Source organism: Cololabis saira, chromosome 8, assembly GCF_033807715.1.
Source record: "Cololabis saira isolate AMF1-May2022 chromosome 8, fColSai1.1, whole genome shotgun sequence".
Classification (NCBI taxonomy): domain Eukaryota; kingdom Metazoa; phylum Chordata; class Actinopteri; order Beloniformes; family Belonidae; genus Cololabis; species Cololabis saira.
This window is the reverse complement of record NC_084594.1, coordinates 18,171,083-18,183,133: the sequence shown is the minus strand read 5'-3', so window position 1 is coordinate 18,183,133 and position 12,051 is coordinate 18,171,083. Positions and strand designations below refer to the sequence as shown.

Genomic DNA, 12,051 nt, shown 5'->3' with positions numbered 1-12,051 from the left:
TTAGCAACCAAACCCGCTGCATTGCATTGTGGGAAGTTTCTGCTCGGCTAGTGTCCATCAATCCACACTAAAAAAATTCTCCGGAATGAGTATGGATAGAGCATACTATTGAGTACGTTCTAATGTTTCGGACGTACTAAAGACGTACTAAAAAATCTTGCATACTCTTTTTGAATACTCATTAGGATGGAAGTATGCAATTTCGGACGCAGCTTGAGAATGAAGAAATGCAAGTGGAAATCTTTGGCAGAAAAACGGATTTACAGAAGCAATAAACGGGGGGAAAGCAGCTGTGGCAGTATGTTTTAATTAGATCAGTAAATCAATGAATCTGTCTACAAAATAAATCCAGTAATTAAACATGAGCAATGGACATCAGCATTTTGTAATTTTGTTTTGTAATAAAAGCACCATCAAATACACCTTTTACTGTTGTATACATGTTTGATATCAAATATCTGAAATGAAAAAGTACAGTCCAGTTTACCCTGATGGACAATAAGCAGGCACCATAGTGATATAAATAAAGTTCCCATAATAGCTAAGACTTCGAAAGAAAAAAAAAAACTACATGAAAAATGTGAAATGAAACAACAGAAATGACAAAAATCTCCAGCAAAGTCTCCAACAATCAGATATTTACACAGGTGTGGGGATTACTGTGATGTGTGTTGGTTCAGGCAACATTATTTGTGTTGTCATTGTTATTGATTTCCATCCTTCCTATAAGTTCAGTCACCAGCTGCTGCACAGTTTGAGACCGCAACCGGCCAACCTCCAAGACGCCCTCGTGGTTCACGCTTTCAGTGTCCTCATAGCTCTTCACCACCTGAGGCAGATCAATCAATCAATCAATCAATCAATCAATCAATCAATCAATCAATCAATCAATCAATCAATCAATCAATCAATCAATCAATCAATCAATCAATCAATCAATCAATCAAGCAACCAACCAACCAAGCAATCAAGCAAGAAATAAACCAATTGCAATTTGCATCTTTGTTACCTGACATCACTCACTCACTCACTCACTCACTCACTCACTCACTCACTCACTCACTCACTCACTCACTCACTCACTCACTCACTCACTCACTCACTCACTCACTCACTCACTCACTCACTATCAGTTAAATAGGTTTGGTCTGCCAAAAAATCATAACCAGTCACAATTTCCATCCATCCATCCATCCATCCATCCATCCATCCATCCATCCATCCATACCTGTCACAATTGGATGTTTTGATCGGGTTTATCTGTGTGTTACCTTATTGGTTATCAGCGAGAGACCAAAAACTCTCAGGCCACAGTGAGTTGCCACGAGAACCTCAGGAGCCGTACTCATACCTAAAAAAAATAACAGTGCATTACTGAAACAGATGCAACAGAACAAAGACACCAAATTAAATTCCCTTTTTTTTTTAAATGCAAGGGTTAAAATACACCATTCATGGTATTCTTGTGAAATGTCATCAGCTGCTGTTCTGATTTCAAATCAACATCTGGCCAAATGAGGTCAAAATCACTGGCTGTGTTTTAGCTCCATCCATTTTTCTTTTTAATTTGTATCCAGTCGAGACTTGTGTGCACTTCAGATGGCAACATATCCCAAAATGACCTTCTCATCAACAACTAGACGTCATGACAGAAGAGCAGATTCATGGTTGTAAAAGCTACAACTAAAAAGCCATGCGTCTCATCTGTCAAGATAAACCTTGCTTGAAAATGTCCTACTAATCAAGAGCTGACATCATCAAGTACACTGTCATTCCAGTAGCAGAGCAATCAAATTGCAATGTCTTCTCCTCTGAAATATGTTCTTCCCTATGGAATCTGTTGACTATGAACTGTTAAGTCCAAACATGGCATACATGGGAAAGAATTGAGGAAAAGAAGAGCCGTACAGGGAATGAATGTTTTATCCCAACTACATACAGATGTCACAGTTTAATTCAGAAATTAATAGAAAAGGCCAGCCAGCTCCTTCTGCAATGCAGTAAAATTAACAGTTGGAGTTTTGCAGCTATAGGATAATTCCACATTTATCCTGGAAGAAAAAGCAATAAAATTATTGGCAGGGGCAGGAGGAAAAAGAGTCTGTGTAATTCTTCATCTCAAGAAGTTTATGATCTTAACACTATGAAATTTCCTGTGCCTCCCTTGCTGTGAAGTGGATTTTCAGCTCCACTTCTTCTAAAACAAACAAAACTGCAGCTGTGCTGAACTCTGCAGCTTTGCAAGTCTGGAGTCTGCGTGTCTCGTACCAACTGCATCCACGCCGAGTCGATGCAAGAGTCTGGCCTCAGCGATGGTTTCAAAGTTGGGGCCGCCCACCATGGCGTACACGCCCTCCTGCACCAGGCCAGTGATGTCTAGTTGCTTGGCGAGCTCCATTGCTAGGCAACGCAGCCCTTTGTCATAGCAGCCTGACATGGCAGGGAAGCGAGGCCCAAATCTGTAAACGATGAATTATCGGAACCAACAAAAAATATGATTAAAAGAAACTTAATAACTTAATATTACATCACACAAATAATACATAAGAATTTAGCTTATGTGGCTTTTACTTGTCATCGTTGGGGCCACATAGCGGGTTCAGACCAACCAGTCCAGGAACGTTGATGTGGTCTTTGATGAGCATGATGTCACCAGGCTTGAGGCCGTCAGCCAATGAGCCGGCAGCGTTGGTCACAATAAGAGTCTCTACCCCCATCAGCTTGAAAACCCGAATTGGAAATGTGGTCTGATTGAACAAAACACAGGTACATTGCATCTGTTACTTTTTTTTTTTTTTAGAAGCGACTTTGCCTGAGATACAAAAACAATTTTTACCAGGCTGTTTCTTCTGACAATTATATAACTGGCTTAAAAAACGTAGGAATATTTTTTGCCCCTAACTGAAATCTATGTTTTCTGATCAGCAGTTTTGGACATTTAATGCAGTGCCACCTAGAGGAGAGTCTCAGTCTCAGTGTGACTCACAAAATATGTGTTATATGGAAAGAAACAATGGGATCATTGAGCAGCCTGGTAAAAAGGCTGCATGTGACCAAACCCACACATGACCTGAGCTGCCCCCCCCCCCCCCCCCAACACACACACACACACACACACACACACACACACACACACACACACACACACACACACACACACACACACACACACACACACACACACACACACACACACACACACACACTACAGGTTGAGTCTCATGCTGTTCATTACAGTCATGTGTGTGTTGAAATTAGGCTGCATGACTCAGTTTTGGGATTTTTTAACGGCTCACTGTGTGTGTAGTGTGGATAAGTGAAAATAACCTTTTTGCGAGGTAAAATGGTTCTGTTTGCTCTTGTGGCTTGTGTCATCAGTGTTGTTGGGTGTGAGTAAAACTAAGTAGGATTGGCGTTATGCAATTTAACTTGGCCGTGTTGAAATCCACTCATTCAGTCCAAACTTAACAACATTCTTATTGACATTCCTTGCACACAGTGCCAGTACAAATACTCCTCTCCTCTGCATAATTTCCCCAAATAAATCTATTTCAGAAAAAAAAAAAAAACTAAAATTGAAATGGCGCAGTGATGCTACATCTGGAAGAATCTCCCTCATGAGACCTGGGTTTTTAGTTAGTTATATCTTTAAAGCAAAAATTGCACTAAAGAATCCGATATACTTCTGATTGAAATCAGTTATGGTGTATGTTGGTTACTATGACAAGACCCAGGTTTACTGTAATTTCGTCCAGCTGTCAGTGAATGCATCATGTTAGTGAGGGTCCTGAGGAGTCCAGTACAAAGACCCGAGCCCATACCTTGATGAGGGAGTGTCCTTCATACATGTGGAAACGACCTTGCATGCAGACACAGGACTTTCCTTTCAGATCTCCAAAAACCAGCCGCCCTGCATGACCCTGCACTGCAAAACACACACACACACACACACACACACACACACACACACACACACACACACACACACACACACACACACACACACACACACACACACACGCGCATGAGTTTGAGTGGATTTGAAGTTTAATTTCAGCTTAATTTCTATATATATATAAATATATATATATATAAAATGCATATATATATATATATATATATATATACATATATATGCATTTTATATATATGTCTAATTTCAGCTTAATTTCTATATATATAAATATATATATATATAAAATGCATATATATATATATATATATATATATATATATATATATATATATATATATATAAAAATATGAATTTGCATTATATGCATTTTTTGTGACATCTAATTAAAATTTGGGTTGAGCTGAAATTAGACACTCTTAGAGTTTGACACTGAATGAAAAAGATGTTGAAAGGTCAGTAATGTTTTGATTCAGTTTTACTTCAGTAAATAAACTTTTACAACGTAGGTGTGTCAAAAATACCTGTGCTCTGAGGGAAGCCAGGTATGTCCGAGTAAGCAAAGGAGTCCTGGCACTTGAGGGTGTCAGCGAGCATGCCCAGTCCGGAGCCGCACACTATCGCCACCTGGGGGCGGTGCTTCGTTTTACACATCAACCAGTCCGCTGTTTTCTGGTATTCATCATGACTGCCAAGAAGAAGGGCACACGGAATGAAAACTTTCCCAAAATATTAGCTCAATAGGACAGAACAAGTTGTAATTTCATCAAGCAGAATAATTTCTGGAAGAGACAACCATCTTTCATTGCAGGGTACATCATGATTTTATTTAATTAAATCTACTCAGGTATTAATCTGCAACATCATGCCACTGTTAGTGTTGCAGGTTTATTTCTTATTAATGTTCCACACATAATGGATGGAATTGAGAGGGTCGAGTTTTTTTAAAGCTTTTTTTTCTATTCTTTACACTTGCTATAATTGTACTTGATACACAAGGACCTCTCCTGGGCACATTTTAGAAACAGTAATCAACAATGCCTTGTGATCTAATCCAATGTGAAATAACCTATTTTTCATTTTGAATACACAGAGAAGTCCATCTCAAGTGTCAAACCTGCAGAGGATCACATCAGAGACACCTCAAAGAAAGATTTACCAAAATAAAAATCTCTGTGTATTGACTTTGACTTCTAACCTAATAACAGCTCCCCAAAAAAGTAAATAAATAAATACATTTGAAAGTATCTACTGATTTCAAGGTAATAACAGAAACAGAAAAAAGTTTTTTCAAGAGTGTAAAATACATTAAAACAGAGAGCTGAATAGAAGTATTGCACAATGATGACAATGATGGATAGTATGACAAGTATCATTTCCCTAAAAGATTGCTGAAGTGTTAGTGTTCTGTTTATAACTTGTAGTTTCATCTTTATAAGTGGTTGTTGCAAAACAGTTATTAATTGATTGTATTTATTTATCAGAAATGCTCACAAAGCAGCAGAACAGTAAGTTTTTTTGAAATGAACAACTTTAACAGTGCATTTATATACCTTGTAAACATAAGTTTCCTGTGACGTTATTCTGTAAGTACGTGTGCAACTACATGTTTAAACATATGCTAAAACACGTACTGTACTTCCGTCTAAGCAGCTGTGGGAACCTGTGAGAATGTTGTGCAACAAGATTACTCTGTGAACTGTGTACTGTAGTATTTAGCGTTACTAAAGTCTGGTTGGGATCAAGAATCCAACGAATGATTTCAAGCTGGTAGCAGGACAAGGAAGCAGAAAGGGATAATAAAATACTTTCATTAAACTTTAAAGTTTTGAACCGTATGTCACAAGTGACTCTTAAAATATGAGAGGACAGGAGGTTTAGTAGGAATACATTTCATACTAGTTACAAGATCATAAACAAAGATTTACTTACCTGATCTGCTCTCTGTTGTGCATGATGGAGAAATATGACTGATGAGTTGAAGATGACTGGTGTGTGTATTTTTTATCGAGCAGCTTCTACAAATGTGTGTCTGTGTGATGTGTGTGTGTGAGACGGATGAGGAGACAGTGAGAGTCAGATGAAGCTGACCGGCCTACATATCCACCGTCCTCATGCTCCTGATTGGTTTACAGCTCATCCATTCATTGGCAGTGGCCAATGGCATTCTCGTGTCGTAAAATCCTATGTGAGGTTGTAGTTTATTTTTTTTCTTTTCTTTTTTTCATTTGGTTTCTAAATCCAGCCTCTGGTTTTACATAATTCCCACACTTACAGTAACATGACTGTAGTATTTTAAAGCCTTGCTGCTGCTGGGTTTCCTGCTGAGCTTGCTGCAGGATCATGTTCTGGACTCCAACATCCCTCTAAACCAGCTTTTATACATGGAAACAAAAACTTAAAGTGCAGAAGCACTGAAAGGAGGAAGGATGCAACAAGGACTATTGATGTAGAAAAATGTCCTTTAGATTGAGAGGGAAGAGCATTGCAAGGGAAGTCTCACGGCCAATTGAACAGGCAGGAGCAGAAATATAGAAAAAAGACCTTTTACCAGACTGATATGTGTGTTTTAAAGCATTAGCAGCTTGACTTTATGAAATAAAAATAAATAGATACCATGGAGGCAGTAATATATGACGCAAAACATGACCTTGGAAACATCTCACCTCCTTACAGCTGGAGCCTGCAACTGAATAAGCCCGAGTCTCTGTCAGGTCACGAGGAACTAAAAATTCCCAAAAGGATCTTAACCATATAATATATAACATGTTAACCATTTCTCATAACTATGAAGGAGCATCTCTGCACCCAACTGTTTGTTGTGAGTGTCCGTCCATGTTGACGTTAAAAGAATTTATAAAGCACATGAGTTAAATTTATCAAAATGCCTTCATCACCTGCTCCTGTGAAGGTGCGGATAAGACGTGAGTGACTTGCAGCGAGACATTGATTAACAATGATTACTGTCTTATATTCGGTTCTTTGCTATAGTGTAAGACTTGACCAACAGTGAAGGAGAGCAGCCGAGGATGTTGTTCTACATGTTTAAATCTGTCGATGGACGGGTTTAACTGGCCTTTTGTTTATAAAAGTTTTAAAAAGTTGAGTATCAAGCATGAATAAAAAAGATCATATTCCCATGTCATCATTGTCTTTATGTAGCGAAATAAGGTTTCAAGTGTGCTTAAACTGAAGAACTGGAGAACTGAAGAACTCAAACTGCGGTTTGAGACTAGAAGTGCATCTTTGAAAGGGACTCAGTTACACTCATCCGCTGTTGCAGTTATTCATTGTTACATTAAATTTCATTCAGCTGACACTTTTGTTCAAAGAGACTTACGATCGAGGAACACTCAAATCAGAGGAAGTCAGTGTAGATCAATGAACAGAGGTGTGACGTGTGCCCGTCTGGGCCGATTAAAGAACAAACGTTTTCTAAACCTCTTGTATTGGTTCAATTACACAATACAGAAAGCCAGCTAAGAGGGCATTGCAGTAATCAATGTAATCAACTGTATGAAAGGCTTTAGATAGGTCAAAAAGGATAAGCATTGAATATTGACTCAATGCTCTTGCCATAGACACCAGAGCTGTTTCAGTGGAGTGAGCATTTTTTAAACCAGACTGGTTTAAATCAAGAAGGTTATTCTCTTGTGAGGTAATCCATGACTTTTTTTTAGAAACTGCCCATTTACTGAAGCAAAGAGAACACCTGATAATTCCAAACCCTCATTCAACTAAGTCTGGGTTTTTTTTAATGGTGGCATAACTGTAGCTTAATGAAAGCAGATGGAAATGTGACCGAGGTAAGCGAAGAATTTGTTATGCTCTTGACTGTTAGTAAAACTGTTGGAGCTATGGCTTGGAGTAGGTTTTAAGGAACCATGTCTAGCAGACAGGTATTAGGACGGCTATCAGCAAGTATTTGTGATTCTTCACATTCGGTGGAAGGACAGCTCCCTTCTTGAGCCTCAAGGGGAATTGCAATTGATGTATGTTTTATTTAGAATTTCCTTTATAACATGAATACATGGTACGCATATGGTGGCACATTTATCAACCTGTCCAGGGTGTACCTGTTGGTAGTTTGGGATAATCTCCAGGAAATGACCCTGAACAGGATTGAAGAGGCTATAGGTATAGGAAATATGTGTGGATGGTTTGTTCTCCTCAGAAAGTTAGGCAGCTGATGATGACAAAGTAATATCCATTTTTAAACTTACTACATTCCTCTAGACCTTATAGTTTTTGACTTTACTGAAGTTTGAATGTAACCAAAAAAAGTTATATTCATTCATTCATCTAGGTCCAGGCTGCAGCAGTCCAAAAATGTGGCATCTTTACTAGCAGCAGTTAGTAACTCATGATCACTAACACACTTCACATGTTTCCCTTCTGCTGTTCTGATTAGCTGCTGCTAATAAGACTCATGTGAGTTTGAAGGTTGTGGACCAGAGATGAACCAGAAACAGCTGATCATAGGACCCAGGTGAGCAGAGCAGAAGAAGAACCTTCGAAAAAATATTATTTGCACTCAACCCAGTGTGTTTGCAAAGAACAATTCAGTTTTAACTTAAAGGAAAAAAAAAACAATTTTGTCTCTTAAAAAGATACATAAAAGTCAGATAGAAAAAATTCAAATCTGAAGCTAAGGCATCACATTTAGGAAACATAACGAAACACAGGAAACACATGACTCTGATGTTCTTCTGTTTGAAAGTATGAGCCTGTCTGTCTCTGCCCTCTTTTGTCTAATCTTTTTTTGACTTGCCAATCTATGTGTGTGTGTGTGTGTGTGTGTGAGTGCACGTGTTACATAACAGGAACCATGTGGGCACCAGTTAGCAGGTTAATGAAGAGGAAAGCTGGTGGTTGGAGACACAGAAATAATGAGCACGTTGTGCTGCTTTTCATTGTATAAAAAGTGCTATACAATAAAGTTAGATTTGATATTGGATTTAATTCATCCTACTTTTCGCAAATACAGATAAATCTGAAGTGGAGTTGCTCACATTTTTACAGGTGACTAGAATGATGTGGAATGAACAATGCCATCTAAAAGACTGGTAAAGGTTAAAAAAAGAGTCACAACCGCTTAATATAGTTGTTTTTAATTTACTGTTGTGATTTTGCTTTTGCCAGAAAAGGTATGGTACCAGCGAGCGACATAACTCTGAGTGGACGAAATCGGCTGGATGCGACTTTGATGTTGTGCCATGTCAGGGGACAAACAGGTAAATCTAGGTGTGTCACAAAGTCATCATGACCGGCTATTTCAAACATTTGATTAAGGATGAGCAGGTTCAGTGTCAAAATCAGTGCAAGGTAATCAACTATATTGATTCTTACTCTATTTCAAATATGTAATTTTCCGGAATGAGGATAAATGGGAAGACATCAGCTACTTCGATATGATCAACTATGTCATCTACGGATGCCTAGCTAGCCTATAGGACCACAATGTAAAAGTAAAAACATTAATACATAACACAATAATAATGTATCAGACAATAAACGAAATACAGCTGCGTCTGTATGCACGTTTAAAAAAAAGTCCCTTTGTATATGTTTGAGAGAAAGAACGACCAATCTGATCTCTTCCCACAACCAATTATGCCACAAAAGTGCAGATAACAAAACTAACTAAAACAATCTGTAACATATGTAAACAAAGGTGCATATGTCTGTTGCAGTTGTTCAGTTCAATTCAATTCAATTCAATTTTATTTGTATAGTGTCTAATACAACAAAAGTTGTCTTTAGACGCTTTCCAGAGACCCAGAACAATTATTACATATACAATGACAGGTAAAAACTCCCCTAGTGGAAGAAAAGTCTTAAGCCAAACAGTGGCAAGGAAGTTGTCTGCCCAGATCACATGACTTGTGAAGTCCAATAGTAAGACCATATTGTCGGAAGCATATCCAGTTTCACGTAATAGTTATGTTCTGCATCAAAATAGGCTTAAATAGAAGTGAGTCCATTTTCACCCACGGTGCTCATTTTTCAAAAACGTGTAAAACACATCTTTCAGGTTGAAATGATAAATACTTTTTCCGTCCAATCAGCGATGAGTAATGTTGCTCGATGGTTTGGCAAAAAAAAAAATCACTACGGCAAATTAAAAAATACAACGTCAAATTAAAAAACACAACGGAAAATTTAAAACCACATGGCGAATTAAAAAACACAACGGCAAAAGCAAAACGACAACGAAAATTAAAGAAAACGTCGGAAATTTAAAAAAAAACAATGCAAATTAAAAAACACGACAAATTAAAAAAACAATTACATTAAGCAGTGTGAATTTGCTTTTGTAATTGTGTTTTTTAATTTGCAGTTGTGTTTTTTCTGTAGCTGTTGTGCTTTCTCTTTTGTTGTTGTGATTTGTACTTCAGGGCCACTGTAACTTTTACACTGAAAAAACGAAATTTAAAAAAAAAAGAAGAAAAATCTTGTTTCAAGACTATTTTGCTAGTTTTAAGAATTATAGTCAGGAAAGATTTTGTTACTCTATTGGCATGGATTTTTTTGCTTAAAAGAAGATGGTTTTGACTAGATTTATGGAATATCAAGCTTTTTGCTGGGGGACGTGTTTTTACAGTGTAATCATTATTACCATGAGATCAGATTTGTTTTCTTTACGGCTCTCTGTTCTGGCTGATGCTGCTTCTCTGCGTGTAATGCTCAGCTGAACGCTCAGCATTACTGCGTTCTGTCACTTCAGGCAAAATGTGAAAAATGCGACCTCGTGCTTTAAAATGTTATTTAGATACCTGGCATTCTTGGACCTATGTGACACACAAAGAGTCACTTTTGGCTTTTTCCCATCCCGGCTGTTTCAGCTTCATGTGCTGTGTTTATTTTCTGTTAACTACCGGTACACTGTACAGCACGCAGGAGGTTCTCTAAGGCCAAGTGATTATGCCTAATCCTGACATCACGCGACATATTTAGACATTAGTGTTAGACATAGAGAGCAGCATGTCCTAGAGAAAATTAGTAGTTGCAGCATCTGGTGTTAGAGTACTAGTTTGTTGGACTGAAATGTCTCCAAAACTGCAGGAATGAATGAATTTTGCAGCTTTTGGTTTCTGTGTTTAAATGTATCACTTGTTTTACTTCAAAAACAGCCCCTCTAGATATACTGTAAGGATAGCATTTCTAAATCAAGTCAAAATTGCCTAATTTTATATATTTATATAAAAAGAAACTCTGCTAATGGGGTAAGAGTTTGGTTGTTGAGTTTTTACTAGAATTCTTAAACAAGCAAATTAGTGTAAAATAGTCCTTTAATTTTCTTGAAACAAGGCTTTTTTACTGTCTTTACTTTTTGCAGTCTAGTCAATGAAATGAGAATTCAAACTGTAGATGTGGTTTGAGGATCTAATGAAAAACAATCCAGTGTGTGAGTTTCTGGCAAGGAATAAAATAAAAACAGAACACGGAGGAGAACTTGGCCCTGCACCATACAGGTTCATACATTTTTGCGGTTAAAGCATTTTCCAGATCACAAATCAATAGATTCAAGAGTGTGTAAACTCTCATGAGATTTTCCTCAACACACAGACCACAAATAAAGTCTTAAGTTAAAATCATGCACTGAACTTTCAGTGACATAGAAATTACTGATGCTTATTTAAATGTAAGACTGTTTTATGAGGCCATTCCCTCTCCAAACCCGTTTCAGCAGTATCTGTTTTGTTTCTCTATCTGGGCAAGTAGGACAACCAGGCAACATATTTGCAGACAAAAGTTTCTCTAAAGACACCGTGAGTGTGTAAAACGTCAGAAAAGATACTTTCACATTCTCGGTCAGGTGACTCACCCCGTCTGCTGGGTATTTTAGTTCCCTAATCTCTGTTAATGTGACGTTTGTGTCTGCTGAGCATTTGTTTTCCCTCAATGTGACGTCAGAGAGACGCAGCAGTCCAAAGATAAAGAATTATTGATGGATAATGTTTTATATATACTATTAATGATATCTCACAGTAAATAATATTAAGTAATAATAAAAGCTTTAGCTTGTCAGTTCTTTTATAAGATGATTAAGACCTGAATTGAAAATCCGTAACACTGACAGCAGCCGTCATGTGGAAGAGAGACACACTAATGCTATAATTCAATGTTCATGTCTC

General features: G+C 37.7%; 1 protein-coding gene across 1 annotated transcript; it reads right to left on the bottom strand.

Moving 5' to 3' along the window:
• Nucleotides 1–366: 366 nt before the first annotated feature.
• pnp4a (purine nucleoside phosphorylase 4a) lies at nt 367–5,997 on the bottom strand. Its single transcript, XM_061728469.1, has 7 exons — nt 5,846–5,997; nt 4,438–4,601; nt 3,822–3,925; nt 2,572–2,747; nt 2,269–2,459; nt 1,272–1,351; nt 367–829 (listed from the first exon to the last, which is right to left on the bottom strand). The coding sequence occupies exons 1-7, from the start codon at nt 5,866–5,868 to the stop codon at nt 677–679; spliced, it is 891 nt and encodes a 296-aa protein (XP_061584453.1). The 5' UTR covers nt 5,869–5,997; the 3' UTR covers nt 367–676.
• Between the last annotated feature and the right edge of the window lie 6,054 nt (nt 5,998–12,051).

Excerpts from the sequence above, each read along its gene's own strand:
- pnp4a (XM_061728469.1), bottom strand. The coding sequence starts at position 5,868 with ATGCACAACAGAGAGCAGATCAG. Across the intron at positions 4,602-5,845 it reads CACAACAGAGAGCAGATCAG|TCATGATGAATACCAGAAAA; the intron begins GTAAGTAAATCT and ends TCTTCTTGGCAG. Across the intron at positions 830-1,271 it reads TCTCGCTGATAACCAATAAG|GTGGTGAAGAGCTATGAGGA; the intron begins GTAACACACAGA and ends GATCTGCCTCAG.